The sequence below is a fragment of the Astyanax mexicanus genome, chromosome 11 (assembly GCF_023375975.1).
Source record: "Astyanax mexicanus isolate ESR-SI-001 chromosome 11, AstMex3_surface, whole genome shotgun sequence".
Lineage (NCBI taxonomy): Eukaryota > Metazoa > Chordata > Actinopteri > Characiformes > Acestrorhamphidae > Astyanax > Astyanax mexicanus.
Window position 1 is genome coordinate 7,491,521 of NC_064418.1, and position 13,337 is coordinate 7,504,857.

Sequence of the window (13,337 nt, forward strand, 5' to 3'; positions counted from 1 at the left end):
TAGTCCTTATAGAACTGTTAGAACTAAAGGTCGGAAAGCAGGTCGCAGTTCTCGCGAGCGTTGGTCGCGGCCGCCTCGGTAAACTTGGGTAAACTTGAGTCTGATTTGAGCTCAGAGGAGCTCTGGCACAGACACGAGAGCACCGCTATTCCTCCTATTACACCTCAATGCAGCGCTGCAGTGAGTTTCAAGCTGTAATTTGACTTCTTTAAAAAGATCAAAAATCAAGGAAATCCTACCTAGTGCTGCTTTAAATGTGTTAGAATCATTTTTCTCCAAACATTCTTTTTGGCAAATCTCTGAGCAACACTGTCAGTGAGCTGATCCAGTGTGTCTACTTTTATTACTCTGTTCTTTCTATTCTCAGTTTCTTTCTACTTTTTTAAAGCAGCTTTTTTTTTTTTTTTACAACAAAGCACTCTATCCCTGGGTGCTCTGTAACATGTTGTACCAGTTAGACAGTAAACATATAATAACTAATAGTAGTGGACGGTACGGGCAAACATTTTGATAAAAGTGTTGGAAGGTTTCAGTGTATCAGTGAAGTGAACTGGCATATGGTTTATTCTTGACTGGGAGTACATTTGGCATCTCTGAGATTTTTTCTTTTTTTTCCCAATCTTTATTGAACTAGTTTTAGGAAAAAAAATAGTACTATTATATACTTGGTTTGTTTATATTAAAGTAACTTTAACTATAAATCATTCTTATTATAAATTGTAGGCACAGTTAAAGGTAAAATATTTAAATTAATTTACTTCCATCCCACACAATATTGACTGTCCTCATCTTCTGGTTCATATATTTAAAATATATTCAAATTAAATACAAAAAAAAACTTAAACTTTTCTAAAACTTACACAAAAACACTGTATTATGTAATATGTATTAATGGAATAGAATGTATAAATAGAATAGAAATGGTATCCACATATGTTGGACATTTATATGATAACAGAGTGATTTCATAATTGAGTTCATTTAAGCAGTTTACCATATAAGTCCCACATTTCAAAACATACCTTTATCTATTTTTTTAACAAATGAAAAACAGAGCAATAAATAAATAAGAACTCTTTTATTTTTTTTATTGCAGTTCTTATTGAAAAAGAAAACAAAAAAATATATATATATATATTATATAACATTGACCAAAAACATTATCCTTAAAATCCAAGTGAAATGAAAAGCAAAAATATCATATTATTAGAGACAAACCAACAAGACTATATATTTATCTACTAGATTGAGTAAAGTTGCATCATTATTAGAGGATTTTTATTGTATTTTTTTTTTTTTTTTTTTTCCCATCCAGCTTTTTATTTTCCGGTCATACACAGGCTTGTGAAAATGTTAATTCCTGTGAGATCTGACAGCGCGTCTGACCCTTTTGTGTTTCGCAGACCACAGGGGTTGACGACCTCGCCTCTAATGACCGTAATCACAGACAGTTCTGGTACCACATTTTGTTTTGAGGTGATGAAACATGTTGCTAATGTTACCAGTGCCGGACAGAGCGGTGCGGCGTCAGACGAGCGTCCTCCTGCAGAACGTGGATTTATTCCAGATCTTCTTTCTCGCTTTCTTTGCTCTGCATGTCTGTTTTCCTGTAGCTCTCCCACAGTGTAATTCTCACTAGTGTCTGGGTCAGTGTGGGCGAGTGTGTGCTAAAACATTAGCACTGAGCATTTGGGCTGTTTAGTAAGTGTCTAAATTCATTCATAATGTACTAAATTTAAGGGATGTCCCAAACATATTTGTTTTGCTCCCAAGTCTTTGTTATTCGAGAACGAGTTCCAATACGATACTTTAGCAATGCAGTAACAAAACAAAAAAAAAATTAATAAAGACAGAAATATAGAAATAACACATGCAAGTTGTCCCTTAAGATTTTTTTAATATATATATTATTTTAAGGAATTTTTTCATTATTATTAAAACAACGGTATAATTTTTATCACAAAATAATCAAGTACTAAATAGCCATTTCTATATAAATATAAATCTTTTCTGAAATAAATTACACAGAAATCATAATTTTATTAAAAACAAAAAATTAAATATGCATTTTACAAAAGTTAGTTTAAGAATTATAGTTTTAAAACATAGATCAAAATGCGAGGTGATGCAGATTACTTTTTTAATCTGTTAAAATAATGCATAAGTAGTTCTAAATATTATAACTCTGATATCCCTTTCCTTGTACTGACTTACCAGGGGGGACTAATTAATGGACACACACACACAGCGTGTATCTTCACAGCGTAAATGCGCAGTAAAGTATCCTCTGCTGAGACGCACAAAAGCACCACACTGTTAAGATACAAATGCGCCAAAGTCAGAGCTCACCCGCCTCTTGGAAAGTGACACGCTGACTGGTTTATTGCACTATATTCCTAAAAGACATCTATGATTAATTAAGATAATTAGTACAGCCATTATGAGCCAAGCAAAGAACATGTTTTTGTGCCCTCACGATACCAATCACACACCGACACGCCCTAAATCCAGCTGCACGATACGCAAAAGACCTGTGCATTTTAGATTGCTAAAATAGGGTCCATGTACTGAAGTAATTTGTTAGTTTATCATTTTGACTAAGAATTGACGCAGCCACTCACATTAACTTTCCTTCACTGTTCTTACAATTTTCATTCACTTTCAGATTCACTGTCCTCTGGCATTTCATATTAATATTATTCAACGAAAAATGTAGAAATAAAATTATGTAATTTTTTTAGACAACCACCTCGTGCCTCCAGGCTGAAAACAGGAGGTCTGTGCTTGAGGGTTATGCTTTAAGACGGTCTTAGAAAATTGCTGTTTACTGCAGTTGTCATCTTCATGAAAACAAACTCATTTAAAAAGCAAATTTATTGGAATATTTGACAAACAAACAAACAAGAGGAAATTTGAGTTTTGTTTCTGAGCCGTGCTTTGACAGCTCTAGTGTCCACTTCACTGCTCTGCTTTTATCTAATAATGCTGCTGGAAGAAGAAGGCTGCATTATTTCTGTGCTATTTGTTTCAAATTGAAGTGCTGTCTCTATGCTAACTCTATAATATGTGGAATGAATACTTTTGGTCTATTCTTTTCTGTTTTTTTTTTTTTTTTTTAATGCAGAGAGTAAGAATTGTTACCTTGAAAGTGGGGGATGTAAAGAAAGTTAGTGCAGTTTGTGCAAAGTTATTAGGATCAGAATACACTTCATGGATCTCTTTATTCCCTCCAGATTTAATGGGTGTTTTTCTCAATCACCGTCTTTTTGGAGTCTGTTCAACACAATGCCAATGCCATTCAATGTCAAGCCTTATATATAGAGAGAGAGACCTTGAATTCATTTTATCCCTCTGTGTGAATAATTTGCTTGGTTAGAGAGGGGGAAAGGCTGCATTTATTGGCCGATGTCCTTCTGTGATGTCTTCGTCTGCTAAATGACTCATGAGGTATTCATACACAGGCTTATAAAACATCAGCATTAAAGCCAAACACCGATCTGCTGTCTTCTCAGAGTGAAGAAAAGCATGCGCTGGTGTTTAAAGAACACACGCCTTGGCACACTGTGTCATTAGCCATGGAAACAGGATTATGTGTTTAAGGTTCCAAACTATTTTAGCCCTAAGATGCAAGATTTTGCCTCAGTGTCTCAAATTTAAATGTCAATATGCCGTATAATAATATTAATCCTAATGCTGGAGGTAGATTGAGGCAAGACAGGGCAAAAATCTGATACCAGTGTAGATGGGATGAGCGCATGTCCACAGCATAGTAAATACAATAAGAATACCCAATCAGAATCAGACCAGAATCCACCTCTGGTAGGCCTTACCCTTCTCGAAGACCAGACCAAGTGTCTCAGTCAGCCTTCATTGAGTTTACAGTACAAACAGTTTAGAGCAGTTTATGTATTTTAGTGTGAAACTATTCACATTTCTATCAAATTAAAGTCCCAGATCACAGCAGAAGCTTAGAGGGAAGCATTCTGAAATCTAGGGAGCAGAGTCTGGAGGAAGAGTGGAGAGGCACACAGTCTAAACTGCTTGAGGTCTAGTGTGAAGTTTCCACCAATCAGTGATGGTTTGGAGAGACATGTCTGTCATCTGCTGGTGTTGATCCACTGTGTTTTATCAAGTCTAAAGTCAGTGCAGTGTTTTCCCACAAAATCTAACAGCACTTACAACATGCTTCCCTCTGCTCACAACTTTTGTGCGGAGATGTGGATTTCATTTTCCAGCAGGATTTTGCATACTGCCAAAAGTACCAATTGGTTTTATATAATATTCTAAATTTCAAAGACACTGATGTTTGGGTTTTGTATTGTCTGTAAGCCATAATCACCAAAAATAAGAGAAATAAACACTATGTGTGTAATACATCTATAATATATGTGAGTTTCACATTTTTAACTAAATTACTGAAATAAAGTAACTTTTTAATAATGTTCGAATTTTTTTTAATGCACTAGTATACAGTAGTTAGGGACAGACACAGTTTCAGTCTCCAGTTACAGGATTTATCTGATTTATTCTAGGGATTTATCTGTTAGTATTAACTATGCTTGTAGTTGCTTCGTATTCAATATCAGTTGAGTTTAGTTTCTTTTAGTTATTTTTTTTTCTTCAAATAAAATTTACTTTTTGGACTTTGGCTTCTGTTTTGAAAGTAATACTAAAATGTCAGAATCTCATTTTGTTTTTTAAATAAAACCCAGAACCCAAAATCTATTCCGCTGCATTTTTAGAAGACTCCTTCCTCCCCTCTGGTAAACATGCTGCTTTCTAAGGCTCCCTTACCAAATGGTGCAAATTGCTCCAAGTGCAATTGTCTCTGTTACCTCTGCTGTGTCTTAAGCTGCCTCAGTACACTCCCACACAAACAGACCCTGTGTAAGCAGTAATTAGAGTGCACGCTTGGCTTCACTTAATCATAATCAAGCTGGGCTGAAAGAAGCATATTCTGGGGCATATTGTAGGTAGAGCGTCTTCGTGCACGGTTGGAGCTCCAGCGCTTCCCCGGCAGCTCAGCTAGCGCCACTGCTGCACTGCGGCTCCGGCACCTGAAGCGCGGGGAGGATTTCGGCGCCATGCTAATTCATATGCTGTCAGAATTCTCCAGGCGTTTTCTGTTATGCCTCTCTTTTGGGGTTCAACTTTTGTGATACTTTCATTGCATTGAGCGAGTGCTGAGATGTTTTTGCAGCATTGCAGACGTTTATGTTCCCTTTTGTTTCAATGATTTCTGGAAAGCAGACAAAAGCAGCTCAAACAAACAAGCGCCGCGTCCCTCGCGCCTCGAGAAGACTGATCAGTGCAGATATTCTGTTTTGGAATATCTTCTGCTTGTGGTGGAGTGGACTATGCCAGGTATATTTTTTATTCTTCCATGCCCAGCGTGAAAATAACAACTGCAGACACTTTTATTGTATTTCATTTTTTATTTATTTTATACCACGCAGAGGCTTCCAGCCCAGCAGCAACTTTACTTCTCCTAGGCTGAAACTGAAGCTGAAGCCAGACTCATAGCAAGTAATTCTATTTGCCAGCAGTTTGCCTAAGATGTGTTTGTTTATTGTATATTAACTGGCGCTGTCAGCTGTGGAGACACACATCAGTGATTGGATTCCTCTGTAAACAGCCTGTGCCAGCCAGAATTATTACTCCTGCAATCTCTGGTAGCTTTCCAACGCGCCTTTTTTTACTGAAACTCTCGAAAAGAACCAATCGCCAAAATCAAGGGACTGTAAAAATCAGTTTGAGAGCGATTATTAGTTGCTGTCTCCAGCACTAGCTTCACACTTTGACATGTGTTTTCAGAAGCACTTTCTCTTTTCGAGATGTGTTGTCCAAACTGCAATCTTGCCGCCTTTAGAAAAATAACCCCCCCCCCCCCCACCCTCTCTCCCTCTTTCTCTCTCTAAGAGAGAATTATCAACACTTTAAATGGAACTCTTCACACTCACCTGGACTCTTTTCTTGCTGGATTGTCCTGTTATCCGGCTAGACCGTAACAATGCAAGGTATAACTATGCAGTATAAGCTAAAGCATATAATCTGTAGTTTCTCATTTGCATGGACCACACTCCATATAAACTGTGTAAAGTTTGTAAATCAAAAGTCTGAAATATCAATTTCCAATAATATACAAAAAAAAAAAAAAAACTGAAAAGAGAACCTAGTTGAACAAATGATTCAAAAATATTATACTTAAAAATGTATTTGTTTAGGGAAATGATCCAATATATCATATATGTGGAAAAGGTACAAAACTCTAGGATTAGCAGCTTATTTAAAGTTTAAAAGAGTCAGGTGTTGTCAATCAAAGGGTGACAATCAGGTGTGAGTAGGCGGAGCCTATTTTATTTGAAGGACAGGGATGAACAGTTATTGGAAACATCAGTTGCAGTAATTGCTGCAAAGTGGGGTCACAGCAGATACTAAAAGCAAAGGTTTGTACACTTTTGCAGCTCACAAATACGTAATATTGGATCATTTTCTTCAATAAATAAATGACCAAATATAAGATTTGTGTCTAATTTTATTCTCACACCCACATTTCAAAAAACACTGTTTTACTCACACATCACTTATCGGCAGTAAATGTCCTAAAGCTGTAAAATTATATATTAAAACCCTTCTGGGTTAACCCAGGGGTGGGCGATATGACTCTAAAATAACATCACGGTATTTAATGGTATTTTGGCGTTAACGATACTCCTGGCGATATAACAAAACACTGACTTAAATAAATAAATAAATAAATATAAATAAATACATACTTTTTTCTTTTTTTTTTAAGAATACACTACTGCAACAAAATGAAAATGACATTTTATTATTGCATACGATATGATACGGCACACCCCTGACTGAGATATAAAAAAATATATACATTTTTTATCAGATTTGTAACAGATGCCAATAATCCAGAATGCCATAATATTAATAATGAACTCCATATATCTCAATATCCAGCATTAAAGTAAAATGAATTATACTGGACAGATATAACTAGATATATAATGGGAAATGAGAACACAGCAAAAACAGCAGAAAAGTAGTACCCAGGTGTGATGCACTTAGCAAGAATGAAGAGGAATTTTTCACTAGTACAGGATTTCTGAATGCACTCAGCATGGAACTCAGGTTCAGCTCAAAACAGAAAAGTTATTTTCCTGAATTGTCAACTTATTAGATCTTATTTTCTCAATATAATGACTTACGCAGGAGTAATTGCCTACTTTCTGGAAGAATAATAACTCATTATTCTTTCCTAATGAGGCACAGTTTAAAATAGATAATACTACGTAAATATATATATTTTTTCTTCTCCTGCGTGGCATAAACAAGCTTCCATACGAGAGCAGGTGAGACTAATAGGGGGTTTAATGCTCTGGATGTGTCATCTGTGTTGCTTTGTATGAACATTCTAAGTAGATTGCCTGCTTTAAAATCACCCCCCAGTGAAAGTGTCAGTAGATTTTCAGTATTTCTTCTCATTCTTCCTCTCGATGTTGAACAAAGCTCTGATTCTAGGTGGGACAGCAATACATTTACTACTTTGTGCTGTTGCTTTTCTTCTCATATCTCAAGATATTAAAGATGTTTTTGACACAGAGCGTACCAAACAATGAATGTTTCATTCCTTTTTTCAGGCATAATTTTTCCTGCAAACCCGGCACAAGAAAATGCCATATATTGGCATTTTTTCAGTCAGATTTAGTAAGATGTGCTGAATTTGTCTCTTAATGTGTTTGAGAGCATCAGTTGTAAGTTGTGAAGAGGTATTAAATAATCTTAATAAATAGATTTAATCCATATTATGGCAAAAACTATTTAACTATATATAAAAAAAAAACATTACTTGGAAAAAATCTGAATAACTTTTTCAGTAAGTAAGAGCAGTTGCAAACACTATCAAAAATGTGATGATGAAACTGGCTCTCATCAGGACCTCTCCAGAAAAGGAAGAGGTACCATCAGAAACCAAGTCAATCAAGTCACATGATTTGTTAAATGAATGGGTTTATATTAACACCTATTTGATTTGAGTTTGAAGTTCACCAAGCATAACTCTCTTTTATATATATATATATATATAATCTTTAAAAAAATCGATTTGCTCCTTAATTTTAGATTGCATTCTGTGTGAGTTATTCGAGGAAAAATAACTAGATGTTTGAAGCTGGTGGTGTGAGAGTGGAACATGTGGAAAGCGACAGATTGATGGCCACTTTGGAAATTCTGGCTGTTGCTTGATTAATTGTTCCTGTCACTTTAATGTCAGGCAGAAACGAAATCTGATTACATATTTCATGCGTCAACTTTGTTGTATAAAATGCTTGATTATGCAGAAGTACACATAGCAGTGTAATTAGCAACAAGGATATTGTCAGCAACAAGCATTAGTCATAGACCATGCCACTGGATAAGTGCCAGATAATTATACTGTGAGAGCTAAGACCTGCTATCTTATTACAGTACTGTAGGCGGTTAAACAGTTATAGTGAACCAAAATGTGATTAAGTACCAGCAGTACTTAACTAGTTCTGTTATTGGGACATGATTTAGGAATTGAGGAATTTGTGCAGAGATAAATAAATAGGGTCAACACAGTTTATCTTGTGTAAACTAACTAAATTACACTGGACAAACAGATAACTCGTGAGCTGTTGCTTGTTTTTTTTGGAAGGGCAGTTAGTTTTTTTTAATAAGAGAACAGTGGGGGATATCATGATGTTGACAGGCTGAGCAGTAATTGAATGATTGGTTTAGTGTGTATTTCTCATCGAAAGTGACAGATATGCTCTGCACGGTCGTACAGCGGATAGATAAGGGTGTGGACGTCGGGTAATTATAGAAACGTTCATTATCGGGAGTGTCAGAATGCTGATGTTTGGTTAAACAGCGTGCCGCAGAGTCCGAGGCTCCCAGCAGAGATGTGTGTTTTGTTGGCGGCTTCAGTTTGTGCACTTAAATTAATAGCATGTCAGTTTGACAGCTTATTTGGGGATTTGTTGCGTCTTCATTATGAACTTTAGGTTTCGCCTCTTATATCCAGTAGACGCTCGGCGCTATAAATAAGACGCATTAAAGACTGACTGATAGTTATTTATTTTGTTCCCTTTGGAGGACTGAGCTTCATTTTATCTTCGATATAAACACGTCGCGATGAACTTCATACCCAACAGACGTACAAAAAAAAATAAAAATTATTTGTAGCTTTAGGCATCAGAGTCTGAGCATTCTCGGGCTGATTCGTCACGATATCCCACAACTGCTCCGATATTGCCTTCAGGGCACCTTCTTATTGCCTCAGACTGTTTCCTTCAGTCTCAGTAAGCTCTGTTTTCCCAGTTGTTCGCAACTTATTTTTCATTAACCTCCGAGAGAAAATACCAATAATTCACTCTGACATTTTGCTTGACCTTCAGGGTACTGTGGCCTCAGCAATGCCCAGAACTCGCTAGCTTACTGTACCAACAGTGTGCGGCGTGAGTCTGCTGTTTTTCTGGGTTTTTTTCCCCATTTGCACTGGATTAGAGGCAAGTACTGAAGCAAAAGTCCACCCTTGCTGCATATTTGCAAAGGCTGCCAAAAACACTAAGGACAAAGAAACCTCTGAATTTAATCTATAGGCATAATGGAACAATCTGTGCCGCAATAAACTTCTTTTGCAATATTTCAAAGCTAAACGCAACATGAAAAATGGGCCTCCGGCTCCGGTGTATCAAAGCGACAGTGATATATTGGGTCGTCTTTGGAGTGTCAGTGTCTTTGGAGTGCACAGTCCCCATGCTCTCCCTCTACCTCTCTCTTTCTCTTTCACTCACTCTATCTCCCCTTGTCTGCCCACAGCCTTCCCTACCTGTGAGCCGCTCACCCAGTTTAGCTGTGCCAATGGAAGGTGCATCAGTATGAAGTGGCGCTGTGACTCAGGTGAGCCTCTGACTCATGAATCATTACTCCAATACCATTTTGAACATCGTATTGACATTTCTGCCATTAAAAAAACATGCTACTGGATTAATTATTTAGTTAGTTTTTTGTTTGTTTTAAATTCATAAAGAAGCATAACACACAGCTTGTTCTTAATATTTATTGTGTTTTATTGGATAATTAGCACATATTTTACTTAATATTGTCTTTTGTTTGCTGCTTTATTGGTTTATTGGTGGATTAGTTTTACATGGAGTGTGAAGTAATCCGGATTCACTGCAGGGCATCTGTAAAATTTATGTTCGATGGGCGTGGCTACTTAACTTAGGCACTGCTATCATGTGATGATATCCAGTATTATAGCAAAGTAATAGTACTTTAAATGATATAAACCAGTGACCGTAAAAAAAAGATGGACACCGTGTCTCCGTTCCCATTCATTCAACGAAAATTAAGCCAAAATCTTCCGCCATGTTGGCGATCCTGATACCTGAGTCTGCGCAGTAGAGACCAGAGGAGGGAGAAAGACTGTGTAGAGACAGCCTACTCATTTAAATAACCCCGCCCCTGAGCGCTGCCTCGCGGTCACAGGCTGCAGAGTGGAGCGGAGCGGAGTTGACGATCTGTTATTGGTCCCGCCCATAACCAGCCCTTTTACCATAACCACACCTTTTTTGAATAGAGCTGAATAACGTTTTACAAAACGAATTCTAAGGGGATATAAAAATTTGACAATACAAGCAGAGGTTATACTAGCTGTTACATTTAAATAATGGAAGTAGAATTACAGTATATTAGAAAAAAAAAACGTGATTGAAAGTTGTCTGTTTTGCCATTGAAACCTATGGAGATGGGTGGGGTTACACAGCTTTCTGAAACTGAACAGTAGGGGGCGCCAGACCTGTGGTGGCTTCACTTTTGAGAGACGATGCTCTGTCCAGCTGTACACTGTCTATGATATAAACTATAAAAAATCTTATTTCAAAAGATATATTGATATTGCAGTAACACTGCTGCAAGTTTTCCTAAACACACTTCCTAAATAACCAAGATCTAAATATGAATGTCTGAACTAACTATATAAAACAAATACCCTATTATGCTTCATTACTAATGAATGGACAAGATTCATTCAGAATAATCTGTTCCCACAGTAGTTAACGCCAGATAAAGTGCATTTACATAATAAACAACATAACAGAGCGTGAAGGAGCATAATACATATTCATAATGCAAATTATCAGCAAACTTGGTAAATATTGGACATAAATTGTGCAGTGCTGCTTCATAAATTAATAACAAGCATCGGTTCATCCCGTTGTTATTGTTTGTCTGCAGACAGCAAGGTTAGCAAGGAAATCTCCTGGTAGGAGATTAACGCAATTAATAATAATAATAAGCTGAATTTAAAGTTAGCTGTATTCATCTTTCATGAGTAGCCTAATACACCAGAACATGGTAACACTAAAAGACAAAACTTAGGGCCTTATTTTACACCCTGCACAACGCGATTCATGATGCTCAATGCAACAGTTTATTTTCACACCTTCTGCCTGTGTTGCTTAAATAGCAACATGGCTTGTGAATATATCTTCGCAAATGGGAGGTGTGTTCAGGTACATTTCCTGCATATTGCTATCTTGGCAGCGGAAAACACAGGTGCAGCATTTAAACCCTGACAACAGCCAACCATTAGAAGACAGTCAAAAAACAGAATATTAAATAAAATAGCATTGCTGTTTTCGTAAATGAGATGCTCGCACACCTTCACAGGTGTTTAATTAAGAGAATGCTGTTTGTGCCTTTTGAGCCATGCTTTTTGAGTGTACTTTTCTTGTCGTTATGACAGCGAAGACACATAGTAGACATCAATAGTTGAATGCTCGACTAAAGATAGCTAAAATAGAGTCCTTAAAGTCGACATACTTTAACATGGTAGAAAAGATTTGTCATCAAAATTTGCTGGATAATTTTATTTTGTTTGTTTTTTGTGTTTTTAATTCACAAAGAAGCATAACACAGCTTTATTATTTATTTTTTGGATAGTTAGCACAGATTTTACTTACTATTGTCTGTGTTGTTGTTGTTTTTTAGCCCTTTTTTTGCTGTTTTTGGTGCACTTATCAGTTGTTTAAACCAGAAATGAATGCATTTCCTGATCAGTGACATTATAAAACAAAAGCCTTTTTTTTTTTTTTAATTCGTTTTACATGTAAAGTGAAGCAATTCAGATTCACCGCAGGACATCTGTAAAAATATATGTTTGATTCACACAGGCTAAGAAATATCAAAACAAATGACAAAGACTATATATATATATATATATATATATATATATATATATATATATATATATATATATATATATATATATATATATATATATATATGCGATATAGTGTCTTGCCTAAAGCTGTTAAATACATTGTGCCTCGGAGAAGAACTTTAGCTTGTCATCTGGATTTGCCAGAGACCTGCACGACCTCAGGTATCTGTTCCAGGCACAAATAAACAAAATACCCCCTCAAGAAGCTCTATACTTGAGAAAAACAAGATTGTTAGGATATGATGTAATGTTTATGCACTATTTAAATTTGCACAAGATTAATATAACCTGGGGTTATTATTTTTGCAGGAGGTAAAAGACAATGAAATATTTACTGATGAGAATTGCAAGGTTAAAATTATTGACATTCGCATTCAGACATGGAATGCAATTGCAGAGAAACGTCTATGTTAATTTCCTCAGCCAACCTCCCCATGTACTTATACAACTGATACTGTCAAAATAGAAAGTTTTTTATTAAATAACAGCATTTTTCAATAGTATTAGTAATTATAGTAGTTTTAGTAGTTTAGTCGAATCAAACTTCTGAATTTAAATTCTCAGCACTACTTTAGGTTGATTTATTTAGGGCTCCTGCGGGTTCTTAAAAAGTCTTAAAATGTCTTACATTAAAATCCAGTTAATTAAGGTCTTAAATTGTCTTTAATTTGCTGTAAATTTGCTGTAGGTATAATTTTTTCAGACTGAGGGCACCTACTAGCATTAGCAGTGAGTTATCTACATTACCAGTGGAAAGTACAAAGGAAAGCTAACATAGCTAACATTTTAGGTAACATTAGCTGTGAGCTAGCTAACATGCTAACATACTAACGTTAGCGGAGAGCTTGCTAACATACTAACATTTGCAGCAAGCATTCTTTCATTATTCTTTATGGTTCCTATGGCTTAACGTAATGCATTTTACATATATAATGTTGGCTCTGTTCTGCTTTACAATGGAACAAAATAATAAAATAAAACAAATGGGAAAAGTTTTGATTTCCAATACAATACATTTTAAATACAATAAAAAAAAATTTGGGTCTTAAATTATATATATTTAGCTCTTAAAAAA

At 35.9% G+C, this 13,337-nt stretch overlaps 1 protein-coding gene across 5 annotated transcripts in view; it reads left to right on the forward strand.

The window, feature by feature from the left end:
* lrp1bb (low density lipoprotein receptor-related protein 1Bb) overlaps positions 1-13,337 on the forward strand; it is a 503,881-nt gene that overhangs the window by 262,113 nt on the left and 228,431 nt on the right. For all 5 annotated transcript variants that reach the window (XR_007441266.1, XM_049485229.1, XM_049485230.1 and 2 more), the window contains one exon: positions 9,856-9,936. Coding sequence is in view for 4 of the 5 variants with exons in the window: in XM_049485229.1 (XP_049341186.1) it covers positions 9,856-9,936 (81 nt within the window). In the remaining variant the exon portion in view is untranslated. The remainder of the gene's footprint in view (positions 1-9,855; positions 9,937-13,337) is intronic.